The 22337-nt window shown below is 32.4% G+C and overlaps 1 protein-coding gene across 1 annotated transcript; it reads left to right on the plus strand.

Moving 5' to 3' along the window:
• Positions 1-12373: 12373 nt before the first annotated feature.
• LOC127723727 (5-hydroxytryptamine receptor 2B-like) lies at positions 12374-21996 on the plus strand. The gene is made up of 2 exons (XM_052230476.1): positions 12374-12440; positions 17866-21996. Exon 2 carries the CDS (start codon positions 17867-17869, stop codon positions 18992-18994), a length of 1128 nt encoding a protein of 375 aa, XP_052086436.1. The 5' UTR covers positions 12374-12440; position 17866; the 3' UTR covers positions 18995-21996.
• Positions 21997-22337: the final 341 nt, after the last annotated feature.

A 22337-nucleotide genomic window follows, 5' to 3' on the forward strand; every position in this document is an offset into this window, starting at 1 on the left:
ATATTATTAGAAAGAAAATGTTTTGAATAAATACCTATTTGCCGATGTCTGTAAAATGTATCAACAGAAATACCAAACTCCAAGGTAAACTAAAAAAAGGAAAGTCCATAAAACTTTAAAAAAAAAACAAAAACAAAACAAAACGCTCAACTCAATCAACCAATGGAAATACTGGAAAATAGTTATCATATTCCAGTCTAAGTTCAGGGACTTTTAGATTTCAATGAACGTTATCCATATAAATGATAAAGTAATAATTCAGGGATTTCGTTACCAAAATTTAACTTGAAACCTTTTAACTTAATCATTTCAAAGATACAACTACTTGGTTGTAGCTTTGGAAAACTTATTACAACGGGATATCCGTGTTTAAGTTTGTAGAGCCCATGATATCAGATACCATAAATGTAAACTTTTTTATCCTGTAATTATTCTTAGCTTATGAATTTAACACAATAATAATTTTATTTGAACAATCATTTTTTTATAAATAGATAAAAACATAACTTAATATGTATTGCAGTACAGTTAGGAATACTTATGGTGCTACATCTTATCGATATTTATATATTTTGGCATTTCATAAGGTCAGCGTTTTAAAGTCGGTTCATGAAGTCTTTACCATAAGTGTACTGACTGATATTAGCTTAGAAAACTCGATATAGTCATTAGTTGTATTTTGCTTTCAACTAGTTTTTAGTCACTGGAAGTACTCTTGGGTCGGTACTTTGTGTCTTCTGTCTTCTTGATAGTTGCGTTTAAATATACGTGTCGATCTAAATAGTCAATCCCTTTCAAACTGTTTTTTAGCAGTTTCTTCTTCGGTGTGTCAGTGTTTGTTGTTGGTTGCTGTCTGTCAAATGTGTTTTGGTTAACTATTTAATCATAAGTCAAGAAGTTTTAATTTTTAATTTATTTTACGTTTTGTCATGTCTTTGCCTTTTATATTTATTGCTTACTACACGGTATAAGTTTTGCTCTTTGTTTATGACCATACAAGGACCTCTAAATCCAAGTCTTTAGATATCTAGTGGATTGTTGTCTCATTGGCAATTTATTTTTACCTTCGCAGAAACACTGCCCTGTGGCGTGTTGCACTTTTTAGATCAGATAGATAAACTCACCATAAATACCAGGATTTAAATCGTGGACTCCAAAAGTACGTTTTGTCTACAACAAGACCCATGAGGGACGCTCGAATCATAAAAAGCCCCAAAATTGTCCAACAACACAAAATACTTCAGATTATACAGCATGTGAATGATTTTTGGAGTTTCCTCTATCTAAATGAAATTTATAAATAATTCCGTTAATTTTGAGTGGTCTGATCTGATGCAATTCTTCTGCACTTGAATCTACAATAGATAAATGATATAAAACATCGTTATCTTTTTCCATCACAAGGCATCAATACTTTAATCGAAGACAGAACAAAGGGCAAATTTCTAGCGCCAAATGATCGTTAAATGCTTTTCTTTGCTTAAAATCTAAATACCTAAATACTTTTTCCCTGAGTTTCAATATTCCACTTCTTAGTATTATCTGACAGATGCTCCCATTGAACCACTTCAATCACCATTGTAGTAGCCATAGGAGTAACAATTTCTGCTAATCTTATTCGGACAGTCAATATTTGTTCACCGGGTCTAATTTATGCAGCTTGTATATACACTAACGAAGTTTTTGGTCCGACAAAAATACAACTACGTGTCATTTTAGGACGAAAGAGTATAAGAAAAAAATCAATTATACAATCTGAAGGAAGGTGGACCGACAAATAAAGGCAACAGTAGTATACCGCTGTTCGAAATTCATAAAATCGATTGAGAAAAAAACAAATCCGGGTTACAAACCAAAACTGAGGGAAACACATCAAATATAAGAGGAGAACTACGACACAACAGAAACACAACATTAAAATGTAACACACACAGAAACGAACTATAATATAACAAGGGCCATTTTCCTGACTTGGTACAGGACATTTTAAGAAAAAAATGGTGGGTTGAACCTGGTTTTGTGGCTAAAATTGCAGACTTGGAATAAAAAGTTGTATTTGGTATCTTGCATGTAATGAAAATAACACTTTATAAATTTCATAGCGTCTTTGTCAGTCTACATAATCAACAACGCACAAACCTTTAACGTTGAAAATAAGAATCATTAGATACTTGCACACGTAGAGGTGATCTATATAACCAAAACAGACCAACATATTAAAATCATTCTAAGGTCACATATGCATTTAAGTGATTTTGCAACAGTTTTCCAGATCCAAAATGTTAATGGTTGATCAAATTAACTTCATTTGAATTTTGACGAACGTTTGTCTCATTGGCAATCATTCCACATCTTCTTAAATTTATTTTAGCTGTATCCTTGTATCCTTTATTTTTAATACGATTGGACAGATACGTTCAACTCAGTCACCAAATTTTTAGTGAGAAGACATCATCTATATGAATGAATGAATATTTTCATATTAAGTGCAACCTGAATTATAACAAACAGTTACATTCAAATATACAGGTGATTTTCAGCCAGCCAAATAGGCTTATGATGCACTGTCATGATATGATACACATTATATTTCAATTATTGAAAATAAAAATAAATAAATAAATAGATATAGTTCAAATTTAGACGAAAATATAGTAAGGCACGATATCAATTGAACACAGATTGTCTGATTGTAAAACAGTTCAAAATAAAGTTAGAAACAAGCTTGCTTTAATTACAAAATAATTGTTTTAATATGATGTGCGCTGGTATCGTATTTAAATCTATGTAATAATTGTTTTGGATGTCATTGAAAAGTGTTGTTCTCAATTGTTCGTAGCGTTTACAATACAACAAAAGATGGGATTCGTCCTCTATGGATGAGACTTGCACATTTTACATAGGCGTTGGTCAAGTGGCACATTTCGAAATCTGCCCTTTTCGATCTCTAAAGGTAAAGTTCCGCTTCGCATCCGGGCTATCACAGATGTTTGTTGTCTTGACAAACATTTTTTCAAGTATGGCTCTACCTTGTAGTCAGTTTTAATGTTTTTGTAAGTGCGTAATTTAGGCGTATCTTCTAACGCATTTAACCACTCATGTTGAAGCAGTCCAACGAGTTTGTCCTTAACACAAGATATGATATGCGTCGTTGATCGTCGATCTGAGTTAAGGTTGGTATACACATCTAGTAGATTACATTTAGTCATTATTGTTTTTACATCATTACTCCATGTTCTTATATATCTGTTGGAAATGTTCAAATCCCACATAAAAGCTTTGCGACACAGCCTATAGTCAGGTATTTCACACAATTGACACCATAGTTTTATCATGTTACATTGAGTTTTAATGTGTATAGGAGTCCAGCATGTATCTCCTATGATAGCCGGGATAGGAGCGCTTGCCAACTCCCAAAAATGTCCGTATGGCTCTGTACTGTAATCTTTCTAGCGGATTGTACTTCTTAAATCCCCATACAGCAGATGCGTATTCAAGTATCGGCAACACTGTACTGTCATAGATTTTGGTCTTAGTATTATAGTCCATGTTTCCCATATTGTAGTATTTTGAAGTTAGTGATACTAGAGCTCTGCTGCCTGCGGTAAGTAATTCATGCGTTGTAGTTGTAAAATATATAGCAGAACGTGAAATTATACAACAATGTTAACACTAGCTTTAGAAGCTCCTGTATAAAGTCTGTTTGTAGAGGATATAAGCCGAAAATAGTCCATTCTGTAGGCCGATGACCTGTTCAATATTTTACAGAATGAACTGCTAGAGGCTTATATCTTACTTTAAACATTGTTTAACGTATCAAAGCCGGTGAAATAGCAAAGAAATAAAAATGTTTGTTAAGATTTATTTTGAGCAAGTGTGTAAATTGTTTTGGATAAATTGTATTAATATTATCCTATCTTTTATTTCCTTATTCCCTCTGGGTTCTTATTTCTTATTAGGCGAATGAGAGAAAACTAAATGAAAAACACACGAAGCTCAGAATTGAAGACAGGTTCAAGTTGCAGAGAAGGTCCAACCATATCAAATGCACCGCAGTCGATTCTATTTCAAATACAACAATATATCAAATCGTATGAATGAGCACAAATGAAATAAGAACAGGCGTGCAAGTAATTAAACTTCTTTTGTTTTGTTCCCCCTCATATGTTTTATACATGTTTATTCATCATGTTCCCGTATGAGGAAGGCCTCCTCCATTTTGTTGTATTTTCCTTCATTGTTTATCGAAATTGACCTTGACTAGGTGGTTATCTTGCACCAGCCCAAACCGGACCACATGAATAAGCTTCCCCCCCCCCTTTTCGCTGTTTTTCTGTTAGGTTCGTGTCGCTTTTTGTAAGGATTGTTTACGATATGCTGTCCTTTGTTGGTTTTTCACGTAACTGATATAGTATGCCCCTAGATTTTTTCCGTTTGCAATTGACGCTTTCATATTTTCTTTCAAAACAAAGCATTGTAAGTGTAATTATCCTTGTTTCTGTGCTTAATGTATAATCACTGTGTTAAATCAATTTTACTTTTAAAATCTAAACTACAGAGAAGTGTTTGGAACTGTTCATAAAGAAATTGGAAAGAAAAATGTAAATCGTACTTTGAGGTTATATAGTAAAAATACCTTTATTAATAACTTCCTCTTTTTTCAATCAATCAAATGCAGGAAAGGGTGTATTGTTAAATTTCATATATCAAAATTACAAACCGTCTAAAAGTTATTTAACAAACACATTATTAAACCTAGCACCTGCGTTAATTTTAATTTTAAGAGACTACATCTGTTTTAAAACAAAATCTATCACTACGAACAAAGTGCGAATCGGACACACGATTGATTTCTTTCAATTGCGGTAACTTGTACCTTTTTCATTTTTCTTACATTCATCGTCGTTGATAAGCGAAGTTTTGCATTATATACCTAAACAGACAATAATATCAGATTTTTTAAACACAAAACTTGCAAGTTAACGCCAACTTCTGAAAATTATAAAAACTGTTGCAGATCCCTAGTTTATGAATCAAGATCTCGATTTGCACTTTGTACACAGGATGAGGTTTAGGTTAATCAAATTCTTGATTTACTATTTTGTTGAATTTTGTTGAATGAACAATATGTTGCTTGCACATCAACACTTGATAAAACATCTACTTCAGATGAACGATTTTCTCCTTTTTACGGTAATACAATTATTTTACTTGTGGTCCTCGTATTGCGACATGATCTATCAAGCGTTAGAAGCATTGTTTCATTTTTGTCATTTCCATTGTAGATGGAAATGATGTTAAGCAGAATGAGAGGTCGATTTTTATATACAAAGACTTACGAGGATATAAAACATCTTCCGCAAAAAGAAATACATAAAAGCATCAAAACCAAAACTGAGTAAGATATCAAACTCTTTGAAAACTGGCTGGAGAACAGAATCACAATTGCAAAAACGGATATCAGACTTTCTGTTATTGATGGTAGTTTAGTTTCAATGAGTAATCCCCGACTCAACACAATTCTTGGATATTGCATAGCTGAAGTGTGCAACAAAAAGGAAATGACTACTATCCAAACATGCTGTATGAACCAAAAACATGAGAACAATGGCCGTGAAATAAGTATTGACGCTGGCAGTGCTAAAAGCAATTTGAAATTTTTATTTTTTTTTCTCATAAACCACTTGATGAATGACGAAATTATTTTGTAATTGTCATTATTTGTTCTTGCGTTGTATTTTTTTAAATGAAGAAACACATTATGTGAATAGATATTTTTTTTTCAGTCGTTTGACTATCATTTACCTGTAAGAATCAATTATGCTACCTGTCAGCTGTTCAATATTTTTAATAAAGAGAAGGTTATTCTTTAAAATATTGGACAATTGAAGGTAACATAATGGTTTCTTACAGGTTAATGATAGTTCAATCATTGAAATAAAGTACAGGTACAACAATAGAATGACGTTACAACAAAGTTTTTAATAAAATATAAGTTGAAAGAGACTAAGATTGTATGTACTCAAACATATCTTTGGAATGTTTTATCCTCTGATTCACACCGCTCCTAAAGAAGGAAGTTTCGGCTTTGCTTGCTGATAAAATGGATTTTAATAGTTTCGAAAAGAGGTTTCGTAAAGCACTTGGAAGACCCAGCAATTTAATACTGTTTGTAAGGACTCTTATGTAATTTAAGTATCAAATACTGTGCAGGATGGTCCAGTTCTTCATCTTTAGTTGAAATTTCAAAGGAACATAGAACAGACCCACACTTATTTTTGTATCAACGTCCGCACAGCTTTTCCCATTCGGACAGAGTATCTACGTTTTCTTTTTCACGTTAAGCTCATTGGTTAACATAATCCCCAACTGAATTCATCAGTATTTCACAGTTGAATTTCCAATTGAGGGATTTAGGTTTGCAATATTAAGGGCATTTGAATAACAAATTTCGCAGAGAAGTGTTATTTACTATGTATTAGTTACCGTCTATGACCAGTAGAAGAAGATATTAAATGGTCTTAAACAGTCATGTTGGTGATACATTATCTAAAAAGTCTGAAACTAAAACCTAAAGTCATGCTAAGGGTTTAAAAAAGTGAGGCAAAATATATCAAAGGGATATTCAAAATCAACTTCGATGACAAACTGACAACGCCATGGCAAAAAACGACCAAAAGACCAAAAAACAGTATCCAATCACAACACAAAAAATCAAAAAGTAAAACAAAAACCGGCATTAATATTCAGACAATTCTGTCCTGTTCAGTAGTTTTTTTAAACAATTCAGTATTTTGTTGATGTCTACCGGTAAATAACAATCACTAGAACTTATCAGAGACTGAACAGATCTTAACCTTCTGCAAGTGAATTGTCTAAACTGTCATGAATATACCACAGTGGAGAAGTCTGAAAATTTACTGAAATACTTAACATTACATAGTCTTTTAAGAGCTGTTCAGTTCAAAATTGTTTTGCTAGTGAGTGTGTTTATACATAAAGTCGTCAATATTAAGATCCTGCAGCACGTGTTTATAATTGATGTTTTAATCGAAATTGGTTTGGTATGGATATAAGACATGATAGATATAGCAAGGACTTTGACTGTTAAAATCCGAGTTGTTAGCTGTATGTTGTATTGGTTTGAGTTGGGATTTGTTATACTATGGATTTTTTATTATTCTTGGGATACCAATTTTCGTGGATTTCGTGGATAAACGTGAACCACGAATTTACATTTTCAACAAAATGTTAATCTTTAAATAGACTTTACTGGTTTTGTTTATATGTCTTTTTGATCGAGTTAAGCCATTTTAATTGATATTTATGTTGTAATGTTACACTACTGTTTAAGGTTAGGGTGAATGTTGGCACTTGTTAAAACGTTTAAACCCCCGGCATTTGTATGTATCTATCAGGAGCCTGTTGTTCAGTGGTTGTCGTTTGTTGGTGTGATTCATAATTGTTTCTCTTTTCTCGATTTTTATATAGATTAGACCTGTTAGAATTATTTTACACTTGTCATTTTGGGGCCCTTTATAGCTTGCTGTTCGGTGTGAGCCAAGGCTCCGTGTTGAAGGTCGTACTTTGACCTATAATTGTTTACTTTTTAAACATTGTGACATGGATGGAGAGTTGTCTCATTGGCACTCATACTACATATTCTTATTTATATTATATGCAAGTTTTGGCAAAACCATAACATCAAATATCCACGATCATACAATTTCCTCTCAATCCATAGAAATTAGAAACAACAAAAATTAATGATCTACAGTAGTGGTTCCTTAACTATAAGCTTTGAAAGGGATAGTGAATAAAGCTTTGTGTGAATGTGAAGAATACCAAACTGTCTCCGTATAAACAGTATAAAGTAATTATTAGCGATATCAGGGAGAAAGGGCAAACAACTCGTGATGGGGTTTTGAAAAAGTTTTATAAGGATGAATTCAACTTCAGCAATTGAAAAATCAATTTAAAAATCTCTCCAAATTTTATTTCTTTTATTTCAGTGATTTCAAATAAGTTCTGTTTTATACTTTCTACCTCTTAACAACTGACACATTCATTAGTGTCTGTAAATCCATATTTTGTAAAAAGTAAGAACACTATGAGAACATTTATTTTAGAAAGCTTGCAGTTTACTTTCTATAGTACATTTAAAGGCAGTGAATACATATTTTTTCCATTTTTCTCTACTTTCTATGTTAAAACTTTCTCCTCAGCTTTGTGAAATAGGAGAAACATGTCCTTGATTGACAAAAAGTTAATAAACACAATTGCAAACAATTTACTGGTAGGCTTTTTTATTCTCATGTTCAAAAACAATCTTATCAACCGCGCTAGTTTTCAAACTATATCCTTTGAAAGTGTAATATTTAGCTGAAAAATGAAACTTTTTGGCGTCGTTATTGATGGCAACATAAATGTTGCCATAACGTCTACGCTGTACAATGTATATAAGAAACTCTATTACGATGTTGTTCAATGCCATGTCGAATGAAAAGCGTGAGTGTGTATCAACCATTTTGCTAAGTATTGCTTATTTAAAAGTGTATACTATTCATTTGATTAGAAAATAAGCTGACTTATTTTCAAGAATAATTTTGCTGCAAAGAAAACATGCAAAATGCGAATTGGCATAATAAATGAACTGCAAGTGATGAAAGACAGTTACTGTCTGCTTTCAATTATCAATTTCAATCATCATTACACTTTCATCTTTTCGAAATTAAACAGGTGTCCTCAACTTTGTTTAAAATGCTTGTATCGTCCAGTTATGGCTGTAATAAGATCAAATGTAGAACCGCACATACATTTAAACAAAATAGACCGATCGGGAATTTATAGTTTTACTTCCAGTGGCACATATTGTATGCATTTTCAAGACGATAACCTAGACCTAATCGAATACTTTAAGACGGTACTTTAACTACAAGATCATTCCCAGTGTTATGCTATAACACTGTTTGTAGTGTAACGCTATAAATGTACCTAGTGTAAATGCACGGAGACTGTTTATAATGTAATGCTGTACGATTTAATCTAGCCTAGTTCTGTATGAATTGAATGGATTGCATTTAATATAATGCTTGTAGTAGATTATGTTGAAATTGTTAGTTTTCTTGTAGAGTTTACGAAAATGGAATGAAATTGGTTTTTGAATTGTGAGAAAAAAATGAGTCTTTCAAAAGCTTAAAAAATGTAAGAGTCTGAACTCATATCACCCCTTATTCCACTAAATATCTAACGAACTACTCTATATTTTCCATAAATGTGTTAAAATTGCAGTTATCAAGTGTCATTTTTTCTTCTTCTTGAAACTCATTATCTTAAACAAATTCAAACTTTCCTTCACTACTTCTGAATGTTACACAAAAGCACAATAAAAGAAAACAATTTTTTTCGCTACCCTTTCGCAATTGGAGTTTGAAGATAATGATTAAGAAGAAATGTCATGTTCTATTTTTATAAAACACGTTTTTCTTGTGTAGTTTCCGTTTCAACATTGATTTTTAATTTAGATTTTAATTTTCTATAAAATTGCGGACGGAATAGAAGACACCGGTTAATTTTCTGCACATGTGGATAAAGTTGATTGCTGTGGTTTAATTACATAGCTTATACTTATTCTGAGATAAATGGTAGGGTGGAGTTTGTGTTCGTGCTCAATTCTAAGTTTCTATGTACTCTTTTGAAAACTGACTCTGATGGTCGTTTGTCATCTTTGTAAATACTTCACTAGTGTTCGATTACATCCTTAATATCTTCTTACTTTTTATAAAAATATGAGATATGTGCTATAACTTTCAATTGCATTCATACACCTAATAGTCATTTTTGTGTTTATATAAAAAACGAACATGCAAACGTCTTTCTGTATCAACACACACATTCACCTATTATCATGACATTTGTTACCTATATCACAATTTTATGCTACTGTATGTATTTCATATAAAACTACGGTTTTCCAAAAAAATTATTGCAGGGTCATTACTCGTTCGATTTGAACAAATTTGATACGAATAAAAGCAAAATCGTATCAGGTTTGTGCTTGGGTGGGTCTGAACCGGAAACAGAGGTTACAATAACACAAGGATACAAATATTTCTGAGTGGAGTCTTGCAGATTATTTCTTCAAAGTTTGAAATAGAATATTATAGAAATAAGGAGATGTGGTATGATTGCCAATAAGACAATTATCCACCAGAGTTCAAATAAAGTGGGTGTAAGCAATTATAGGAACCGTACGGCATTCAACAATGAGATAAACCTATACCGTTTGGTCGGCTCTATAAAAGGCCCCGACATGAAAAATACGAAACAATTCAATTGAGAAAACTAACGGCCTAATTTATAACAAAATAATTTACGAATGCATACTTGAAAAACCACACGAAGTTATTTTTCGTGTGTGTGCTATTTTCCTTTCTTGGAGTAAGAGAGATAACTTGCGTTACTAACGACGCACGTTTTTTTTATCCAGAATTCCGCTAGAGGCATGTCATTACATATACTTCTCCTTAATGAAGAAGAAAATCCTGAGTATAATTTGAACAGGATTCAATCTGATTTTCAAACAGAAAATACCACAGGCAGCTGCACTTTATCATTAATAAATAATCACCAGTCCTCTTTAAGTATGCAATATGTTGTTTCTAAAGACTAAATCGCAGGTGACAATTTTTTTTTTACAATAATCACCTTTGATATGGTCGAGTTATGGCACTTGATTGATCGTGAGGTATTTCGGTCCATTAAACTCTTTAAATAAGTGACTTTTCCCGATTTATCACTCCACTATATTTTTATTCATCAGTTAGTGTATTGTGATGTGGATTTAAGATGCTGGTGTACTGTTTCAAATTACTACAATATGATGCATGTAATTGATTTATCAAAATGGTGGGGAGGTTCGAAAACAATGTGGTTAGAGTTCCCTTCCTTAGAAAAATTCAAATAGAAGAAAAATACGTATACTTTTTGGATAACATCTGTTATTTTATTCTGGAGATTCTATTTTGATGGATTGATTGATAAGTGTTCAACGCCACTTTCAGCACTATTGTGCTATTTTGTGGCGGCAGTTTTTATTGGTGGAGGAGGCCGGAGTGCCACAGGCCCTCGGTAGGAAAACAAACAATCCTAGTCAATTAAGATTGGAGTCGAGCGCACCTTTCATGTGCGGGATTCGAACTCACAGCCACCGTGTTGACAGGCTAGTGATACAAAAGTTCCACTACTAAGACCACTAAGTCACCGGGACCCCTTCTAGTTTTGAAGCACACTTTCAATTTGTTTTTCGCTTTGTTTTTTTCATAATAATGACAATTACAGTTGAATCAAACTAACGGGTTATTTTCTTAACCCCCAATAAAAATGCCATTCATTACAAAAAAGAGAACAGAATGCATTTTTAATTTAACATATTTTGTTTCAGATTTTAGAGTTCTTCCGTCAATTTAATTCAATCTTTGTTTATTCTATTGTTTTTAAAGGTGAACAAAAGATAATTCGAAAGTCTTTGTTTGATATCAAAAAAGTTCCTAATTTAGATTGATAAGTCAGCCTATCCATGCTGCCAAAATCACAGATATCGCTATCAATGATTACCTTCGTTAAAAAAACAAAACACTTCTTATATTCTTGAAGGAATAAGAAGAAAAAGATCGTTTTATTTCAAATATCAGATATAACTCTCCAACTGATGACGAATGAACACATTCACACTTTTTAATTGGCTCAAACTGAGAATCGACGTGTCAAGTTGACTTTTTATCGTGTTGTGTTTTATGATATAAAGAAACAATTCTTCGTTTTTTGTTTTCAACAACGAAATTCGATAACACATTGAGTTTTTTTTTAGACTTTCATTTTGCACAACGAAAAACGAATGAACGCAAATATAGATTGACACGGACAGATACTTAGTTACATATTATTGTAGAAATCATAACATGGATTTAAATGGTGAGATAAAATCACTTTCTGATATAGATGATGTAACAATACAATAAACTTTAATAGGGAAACTATTGCAAGGATTGTTTGCAATTTTGTTTTGTTTTATTTTTAATTTTTCTGATTTTAAGGCATATTTTGATTTGGTTTTTTTTCGATTACATTGCTCTGCACTTCAAATTCATTTCATAGCTTAAAAAATCGTGAAAACAATTTGATATCTTTTAAATCACCGGACATGAATTTGTCAAACACACTTTTTTAATGAAGAACAGGAAAAGAAATAACGCTCTTTAAAAATATATTTTTCATTGGATATTTGTTTTTAAAGGCGTGTAGTTATACGATTAATAAAGCAGTTATATATATCAATATATTTAAAATATAGACACAATAAGGGTATACATATTGTCATATGAAGTAGCATATACAACTGTAAGCACCCAGAAAAAAAAGAATTTGAAAGTTCTATTCAGGTATGTTTGTAATGCTAAATAAGATTTTTTAGTCCTATATTATCAATTCCAAATAATCGAGCAGTAACAAATGTGATTGAATAAACTCATTATAAATACCAGAATTAAAATGTTGTACGTCAAAAGACTCATCAGTGACGTTCGGATAAAAAGATTTAAAAGGGCCAAATAAAATAAGGAGTTGAAGAGCATTGAGGACTCAAAATTCCGAATTACTGAGTGAATAAATATTGATAATACCTTTATCTTTAAACAAACATAATATAAGATGCGAGATTGAATTGATAATAAATTCAATTTATTAAATATCAATGTAAATGACTTATCACAAAAATTTTAATAAAAGTAATCTTAACGACGGTGTCACTAATGTAGGAAGACGTGCAGATTAGTCTTATTCACATGTTTTGTTTATCATTTACCATCAAATCAATATTTGTCTCTGTTGATAGAATGTACAAGATACTAAATCAGTTTTACTTAAAAGAAGGTCAGGAATCATAACCCTTATTTGGCTCATTTGTTAAACCTGTGTGTTTGGAGGGACTCGTAGGGCTCAGTCTTTGGTTTTTTGGTTTATAGCTCTTCAACGTTTTCGGTCCTTATACATCCTTGGCTTTCAACTTTTTGGCTTTGAGCGTTCCTGATGAAGGTAAATCCAGAAAGGCGCTTCGGACGCATAAAATTTATAACGTGTTGTTTTCATTTTTCTATATACATGTGGATTTGTTCGTCTTTTCATCATTGTTTCGTTTGTGCCGTTGCGTTATCATTATGTCTTCGATTCATGAGTTCTAAAAGTCCCCTTGGTATCTTTTGCCTCTTGTATATATCACAGCAATGACTAAAGTTAGTTTTAAATGAAAACAAAAAAGAAAATTCTATAAGTATGCAGGAAATAGAGACAACATTCTTATAATTTCTCAGCAATTAATGACAAAATTAATTAAACCAAAACTGAGTGTTTGTTTTTAGTTTTTGATTTCTCAAGAGAAAACACGAATGAACGCAAATACATTAGGACTTCGGATGGATATTTTGTACATATTGTGAAGAAATGTTGATTGTTATCATTTTTAGTTGAGGTATCATTACATGGATTGAAATCATAAAATACAATTTCTGTCCGATATAATACGGAAAATAAGAGACACTTTAATAAGGAAAAAGTTAAATCACTAAAATACTGAACTCCGAGGAAAATTCAAAACGGAAAGTCCCTAATCAAATGGCAATATCAAAAGCACAAACACACCAAACGAATAGACAACAACTGTTATATTCCTGACTTGGTACAGGCATTTTCGTATGTAGAAAATGGTGGATTAAACTTGATTTAATATCGCTAAACCTCTCACTTGTATGACAGTCGCATTAAATTTCATCATATTGACAACGATGCGTGAATAAAACAAACAGGCATAATAGGCAAAAATGTAAAAATAGGGGCACAGCAGTCAACACCGTGCCACAATCTTAATCACAACAAAAACAAACAAATATTTAACAAAGAAACACAAAAAAAGCATATATCACATTTAACAACCTCGTTCACTGTTTACTTATTTTTGTATTTTATTTATGTATGCCAAATCAACCAATAAAGGATCGAGGGATTTCAACTTCACCACTTGGAACTCTTGGTTTAATAGCTTCCTTGTAAGCAGCAACCCTCTATAAAGGAAATCGTGATAGGAAAAACAAGCCCTGGAATAGCGTATCAACTGGAATATGTATACTCCGTATGCCGGCGCTGCTGGAATGTTGCTACATAGAAAAGGAAAGTTCACAATTGGGAAGTTGAAATAATCTCTTTTGTCGTAAAGTTTTGTTTTCAACCGACCCTCATAAATGTAAGTCAAGACATGAGGTAGACTTAACTGTATATGTTGTATCCTTTATCTCAAGTTCGATGGGATAGATGCGTTCAACACAGTCACCAAATTTTGATTTATTTATTAGGAGAACATCATCTATATAGCGGAAAGTGAAATTAAAAGACATTGCTTACTTCTTTTATTTCTTCCTAAGAAGTTCCTGTATGAAGTCAGCCTCATATGAATAAAGGAGCAAGTCGGCAAGAAGAGGATCACAGTTAGTTCCCATGGGAATGCCGATTGTTTGTTAAAAAACACGTCCTCCAAACGCAACAAACATGTTGTCAATCAAGAAATTTAACATCTTAAAATAATGTCAGTCTAGAGAATATTTTATTTGAATCAGAGTGACATTTTACAAAGTACGATTTATACCTGCGTAAGACAAGAAACTTGAATCTACGTAGGCCATTCTTTTTAATGAAACAAAGCAGGACCAACTTTTTCAATTTGTCTTTTTAGTTTCATTATAAATATATCATGGTTCCACATTCATCACTTTGATTGTTTTTGCACCTCTGAGTGCACGAGGTATTATATTTGATAGAATAGAATAAGAATAGAATAAGAATATTTATTGAATCCAATTAAAGGGCCCGTTTCCGAGCATATACATATATATATATAGTATTAATTAATCAGTAATTTTTAAGATATATTACATTAAAAATTAATGATTAAATAACTATACTCCATACCAGATGGTGTTTGAAAATAAATAAAATAGAATATTAACCCTCTCTATTTCATAAGAATAAATAAAATACATCACTACTACATGTATATTTAGTTAGTTACTGGAATGCAAATTTTCTCTTATTTCAAAGTTACAAGTACATGTAAATCTTGACACTGACATATTACATTTTCAGTCTCACATGACATAAACCACATAAATTGTTTATACTTTGAAATATAAGGGAAGTTTTTACATTGAATGCATGCTTCATTAAGAATAAAATTCCGTTCCTTTTCATATGCAGTGCATTCCATTAGGAAATGAAACTCGTCTTCAACCTGCATATTTTTACACTGCCGACAAAATCTTTTATCTTTATCGATTTTTTTATATCTACCTTTCTCAATAGCTAACTGATGAGCACTGATTCTAAATTGAGTTAAGCTTTTTCGATACTGAAATGTATTAACTTGACACGCGACAGAGTTAAAAACTTGAAAACTGGTATTTGCAGTTTTATAGATGATAACGCAGCGCACATATATTAAAGTTAACAGTAATTCTAATTCTAATAGTTGTTTTAGAATTATGTACTCTTTTATGAGTCATATAGTCTTCCTGTGGACTGTGTTCCTAAATATGAGTTAAAACATTAAAAATCAGACTCATCGTGTGTCTCGTAAAAAAAAAACGGATATTCGATTTTTGCATGAACATTTATTTTAGCTATGTACATGTTATTCATTTAGAATGTTTTCCTGTACCTATATTAAAAGATGTTTGAAATCTATATCCAGCTTTTATTTCTTTTAATTAAAATTGCACCAAAATACATGTATGGATATGCATATAGGCACCTTTCAATCGAGGTAATTTTGTACAAATGTTCCCACCGGTATCTAAGATGTATTTCCAATAGTCAATCTGAATGTTGAGTGATAAATATAGGAATAATGCATTTACAAGACGAAAAAATAAACAATAAGTCGAGTTATACAAGTAATGCAAAAGTAGACTGGAAGTATGAAAGTGGAAACATGACTGCCCTTGGCATGTTGGGTAGGGTAGGGTTAGTAATGATGACAATTTGTTTTATAGTTTGCCTCGTACAAACTTTTATCAACTGCGAGTACTCTCAGATATGTACTTCGTGTACTTTTTTGTGGGGATGTATAAGTGCCCTGCCACGTCCACTCTGTGTTTTTGTTATATGTATATCTATTTGTATCCATCTGATGAGTTAAGCCTTTTTCAACTGATTTTTTTTGGTTCTTATGTTGTACTGTTACACCACTATCCTAGGTTAGGGGAGGGTTGGTGCCTTCAATCGAGTTTTACCCCATCACTTTCTGTATGTGCCTGTTCCAAGTCAGGAGCTTGTAAATCAGTGGTTGTCGTTTGTTGCTGTGTAACATATTTGTTTTTCGTTCATTATTTTGTACATACTTTAGGCCGTTAGTTTTCTCGTTTGAATTGTTTAACATTTGTCATTTCGGGGCCTTTTATAGCTGACTATGCGGTATGGGCTTTGTTCATTGTTGAAGGCCGTACGGTGACCTATAGTTGTTAATTTCGGTGTCATTTGGTCTCTCGTGGAGGTTTGTCTCATTGGCAATCATACCACATCTTCTTATTTTTATATGAAATAAGATTTCTTTTTAATTTCGTGCAACCAAAACGTATTTCGGAAATTACCTTCATCTGGAACGCTCGAACATAAAGAGGTTTAAGCCAGGAATGTAAAAAGTCATGTACAGGTTATAAATATGATTAGAAATGACCAAAAAGGAATAGCCAAATACATTTATAGTGAAGTAAGTCTTAGGGAGTTGGCATCTTAATCTCCTAGTACTTTCTTAAATTACTGTAACTTGGAATTATAGAAAAATATGTCACAATTCAATAAGCACTGACTAAAGAGTTGAAGATACACTCGGGGACTAATAGTCAATCAGCAGTTATATCGACCGCGTGCTAGTAAATGACACTTGTGTAATTGATAAATCAATGTATCTTTTATCAACGTTTTTCCTTATTGACTTAAATGCTTTACGCATTCAATATACTTGGATATTTCTTCCAGAAAAATTGTTTGATCATAAAACAAGTTTGCAGGCAAATGAGATAGTAAACGTGTGTCAATATGACTTTTCATTGGAAAAATCATCTAAAGGGCGTGTAGTAATAATTGGCATAACATTTTATTTACAATTAGAAAGAAATTAAGTAAAAACATTGTCTTCGTCTTTAGTGGTAAGTTAGATTTGAAGGAATAATAACAAAAATAAATTCAATTAAATATTTTGATTACATTGTACGCACTCATCATGAGATTTTGGTTTTTATAAAAATGATTACAACGACGAGTGCTACTAATGGAGCAGAAAATGCATATTTGTCTAAGTATGTAGATGTTCACCTCGATGTGTCTGATGTATTGTTTATCGTTTACCTTCAAATCAATATAAGAAGATTCGGTATAATTGCAAATGAGACAACTCTCCATCAGATACTGAATGACGTAGAAGTTAATGTTTGTTCGACAAGTATAATACCGACTGAGTAATTATGCGTGTATCTGACTTGACACATGTAACTATAGACATTAAATTGATTAGAAGCTGGGTACAAAGGTTCACCATTGGTCAGATTTATGTCTTACAGGTACCTTTGGATATTTATAGTTAATCTAAGATACATATTCAAAGGCAACCTTAGTAGGCAAATGAAATATATGCACACAAATCTAAAAAATGGCTATGGTTTTGTCGAGAACGGATTTCCATAAAAATAGCATTCATTCATCAATGGTGTTACGATAAAACAAAATGAAACATTTGCAAAAAAAATTTAATTTTATGATTTTCAGAATGGCATCCAATTTTACAAACGGAACTCATACAAGTTTGAGGGAAATAGAATACCAAAGATTTCTGGACAAATACATCCCAACTACAATAGTCCTCATAGTTATGTCGGTCGTGGGAACTATTGGCAATATACACACGATATTAGTATATATGTTATCACCGATCATAGTAAAATATTCTGTTCGAGTTTTTATCATTTGGCTTGCCTTTATCGATCTTACAGCATGTTTGTTTTGTATGCCTTTTGAGATATTTGATATTAGATACGAATACACATTTGCATCTGTAGGTGCTTGCAAGTTCTTTAAATTTCTTAATCACATTGTTACAGCGGCTTCAACCATATTATTGACTACAATTGCTTTTGAAAGATATAAAACAGTTGTCAAGAAGTTGCCGATATCAATTGCAAATTCAAAAAGGTCGAATGTCATATCTGCTGTTCTGGTTGGAATATCCATGATTTGGCCAATTCCAGTATTAGTATTTTATGGTCTGAACAAAAATGAAACGGATTTTTTTTGGCTAAGCGGCAAGGATTGCAGGCTTCTCCCAAAGTATCAATATATACGTGATGCAGGAGTTTGTTACATAATAACATTAGTTATAGGTTTAGTTTGCGTTGGCGTGTGTATCGTCTCATATGGAAGAATACTGTGTGAAATTTGTACTCAGAAAAAATGGAGAAAATCACTAAGAAAGAAGCCAGTTCTGTTTTTCAATCCAACTTCGGATATCAGATTGAGGACCACCCAGGTAATCTCAACTATAGAAAATGGGGAGGTAAAAAAGAATCAAGTGAAAACTGAAATTTTTGACATGCCAAGTAAGAAGTCTACTCATGCATCACACAATCTTGGAAATGCGACTCGACTAACCATAAGCCTCATGATAGCAACCGCCATTTCCTACACTGGACATTTGTTGTATGTTTTCGGAAACATTGTACAAATGTTGAATCCCACGATGTATCAAAACAGTATCCAACCAGTATTTGATATCCTTGTGCGTGCATATTTTATCAACAATGTAACCAATCCTATCGTATTTTCTCTTTTTGATAGAAGTTTTCGCCAGGAATGTTTAAAATTGTATGGCAAAATATCGCGCCGGAATAAAGCTGGCTAAACCTTCTGCCGAACAAAATATATATTTGATACAGCTTATATGCATACATTTAGTGGGACAGGATTGTGAAAAAAGGTATACTTTTACCTTCAGATTAGTGATGTTGAACTCTTTCAGCTTGAAATTGTATATATGCCAATGTGTATTACCATTCAAAACATATGGTTAAGAATAACACAAAATGTGAGATTGATTTGTAAACAACACAGTCTTGCATCTCGGATATTACCAGTCACAGACTTTTAAAATCAATTTGCATTGTAAAAGTGATCTTTTCTTAAAATTTCCTATGTCAACAAAGTTCTCGATGCCATCAACTTGGGCAATATCCTTCATAGAATATCAGTTCAATCATAAAACTGATTTTTCTAAATCTAAGACAAAGCTATACCTATTATCTTTTATACCTAAACCAAACCTAATATTAATATATTATGGACTGAACGAAAAGGAAACAACCATTTGGCCTAATCGGCAAAAAATGCAGACTTTTTTCATAGTATCAAAATAAACGTCATATAGGAGTTTATTACAGAATAGCATTAATAAAAGGTTTATGTTGCGTTGTCGTGTGTGCATCGTTTCGTATGGAAGAATACTATATGAAATTTAAACTCGAAAAGAATGGAAGAAATCAATATAAAAGAAACCAGTTTCGTCTTTGAATTCAGTTTTGGATATGTGATCATCGGAGACCACTCAGTTAACATCAACAATTCAAAATGAAGCGGTTAAATTAAATAAACTGCACACTGGAACCTGTGACTGGGCAAACAAAAAGTGTACGCGTTCATTGCATAATCTTGGAAATGCTATTCGACTAACCACAAGTCTCATGATAGCAACCGCTTCTCTTACATAGGAAATATGTTGCATGTTTTTACGAAAATGGTCCAAATTTTGAATCCTACGATGTATCAAGGTCGTCTTTTTAAAAGTCGTTTCAGGAAGACTTTACAATAAATCGTTTAGATCTGTACTGACTGATATTTGTCTGGAAAAATTGATATATTTATTAGTTGTAATATACTTTTAACTTGCTTTTAGTAACAACGAATACTCTTCGAATGGTACTTTGTGTCTTCTATCTTCTTGATAGATGTGTTTGTATCTACGTATCGATCGGAATATTCAAAGTTTCTTCTTACATCGTGTCATTAGTTGTTGTCTGTCAGATTGGTTTTCGTTAACCATTTAATCATGAATCAGGAAGTTTGTTTATTCTTATTTTTTTTTACGTTTTATTATGTCGTTGCCTTTTGTGTTTAAAACTTACTGCACAGTTTGAGTTTTCTCAATGTTGAAGATCGTACAGGCACCCATAGTTGCTTACATCCAATTCATTAGATCTCTGGTGGATTATTGTCTCATTGGCAATCATATCGCTGTTCCTCTTTTTTTAACTTCGCAGAAACACTGATATATGTGATTTTGAAGGTGACTTATCTGATGCAATTCTTTTACACTTGAATGTAGTATCGAATTTCAAAAATAAAGTGTCGACGGTTATCCGATTTACATCAGATATAATCATTATTCTAATCGATGACAAGAAAAAGGATAATTTCTAGCATCAAACGATATATTTACAATAACTCTGACTCGTTTCATCATGGTTTATTTTAATGACTTATGTCTGATTTAAAGACTGTACTGTGACACCGCATACAATCATCCGGTTTTTATTTGAAATTACCGCGATCATCAGAATTTGATATGGCACTTTTTTTTTTAGCAAATAATCCTACAAAAAAAGATATGTATGTCAATAGACAGATGTGATATCCAAATTTATCGGCAATTTGAACATTTCTCCTTTGATCTTACTGCCTAAAAAATTTAAGATCATGGACAGGACTTGATACTCAAAAATATGATGCAATGACGTCATGTTTCAGTGCAGCAACGTCACGTGCTCAAGTCCATCCGTGTCAATTTATTAATGAAATGCACGCGACTTCATTCATACAACCGAACAACTATCCAAATGTTTTATACGCGTTAAAGTTGTTTTACCTACAATTTCATTTTACTTCATATTCTCAAGCAAAAAAAAAAAAAAAAAAAAAGCATACAGTTAAGACAAATTGCCGATAGAAAGAATAATGGCATTCTTTTTTATACTGACTTCATCAGCTCAAATATCAGCTCGTCCTAGCGGCCCCGCTTGATATTCTTGTTGATAAAGTTTTTATTCCACATTGGCTAGAGGTATAGGGGGAGAGTTGAGATCTCACAACACCTGTTTAACCCCACCGCATTTTTGCGCCTGTCCCAAGTCAGAAACCTCTGGCCTTGTTAGTTCATTATGTTTTTTTTTTAATTTTGGGTCATTTATATGTTTAGGAGTTTAGTGTGACGTCCATGTTTGCTAAACTAGTATACATTTTTAAGGGGCAAGCTGAAGCATGTCTCCGGGTGCGAGATTTTCTCGCTGTGTTGAAGACCCATTTGTGGCATTCGGCTGTTTTTTGCTCTTTTGTCGAGTTGGTGTCTCCTTGACACATTCCTCGTTTCCATTCTCAATTTCATTGTTCTATATATATCGGCCGTCCTGGCAAGCTAAGCTGTCTACTTCTGTAGCAATCAAATGGTTTATACTGAATTCAAATGAAGCGTTAAAGGCTGATTTCTTTTCGTAAATGCTTAAACATGACCACATTTGAAATCTAAATACCTTTGCCATGAGTTTCAAGTTTCCACTACTTAGTATTATGTGACAGATATTCCAATCGAGCCACTTGAATCACTGAGGTTGTAGCCATAACAGTTACAATGTCTGCTTATCTGATTGGAACTATGAATATTTGACCACCGTGGCTAATTTTCGCGGCTTGTATATTCACTGTAGACGCTTTACGTTCGACAAAAAAAATACTGCATGTTTTTGTTCTTAGTTTTTGATATCTCAAGACTAAACACGAATGGACGCTAATATATTGGGACTTCGGATGGATATTGTGTACATAATGTGTAGAAATGTTGATTGATACCATTTTAAGTTGAGGTATCATTACATAGAATAAAATCATAAAATAAAATTTCTGTCTGATATGATACAGAAAAAAAATCCTTAAAATAACATTAAAGGAAGTTATTATAATTATTTTTTTTTGCAAATCTGTAATTTACGTTTTCCTGTAGTTAAAGTTGATTTGGAACTGGGCTTTTCTGATTTGATTGTCAAGCACTTGAAATGCATTTGAAAATTGGGAAACAATTTGTTGCACTTTAAATTAGCGATCATTGAGTGGTCAAAACAATTTTTTAACGAAGTACAGGAACAAGGAAACCATTTTAACACTCACAATTTTGTGGTATTATGACTGGCTTTTAAAATAGA

This window comes from Mytilus californianus, unplaced genomic scaffold (assembly GCF_021869535.1).
Source record: "Mytilus californianus isolate M0D057914Y unplaced genomic scaffold, xbMytCali1.0.p SCAF_13, whole genome shotgun sequence".
In the NCBI taxonomy this organism is placed as follows: Eukaryota; Metazoa; Mollusca; class Bivalvia; order Mytilida; family Mytilidae; genus Mytilus; species Mytilus californianus.

Coding starts and splice junctions, on each gene's coding strand:
- LOC127723727 (XM_052230476.1), top strand. CDS start 17,867: ATGGCATCCAATTTTACAAACGGAACTCATACAAGTTTGAGGGAAATA.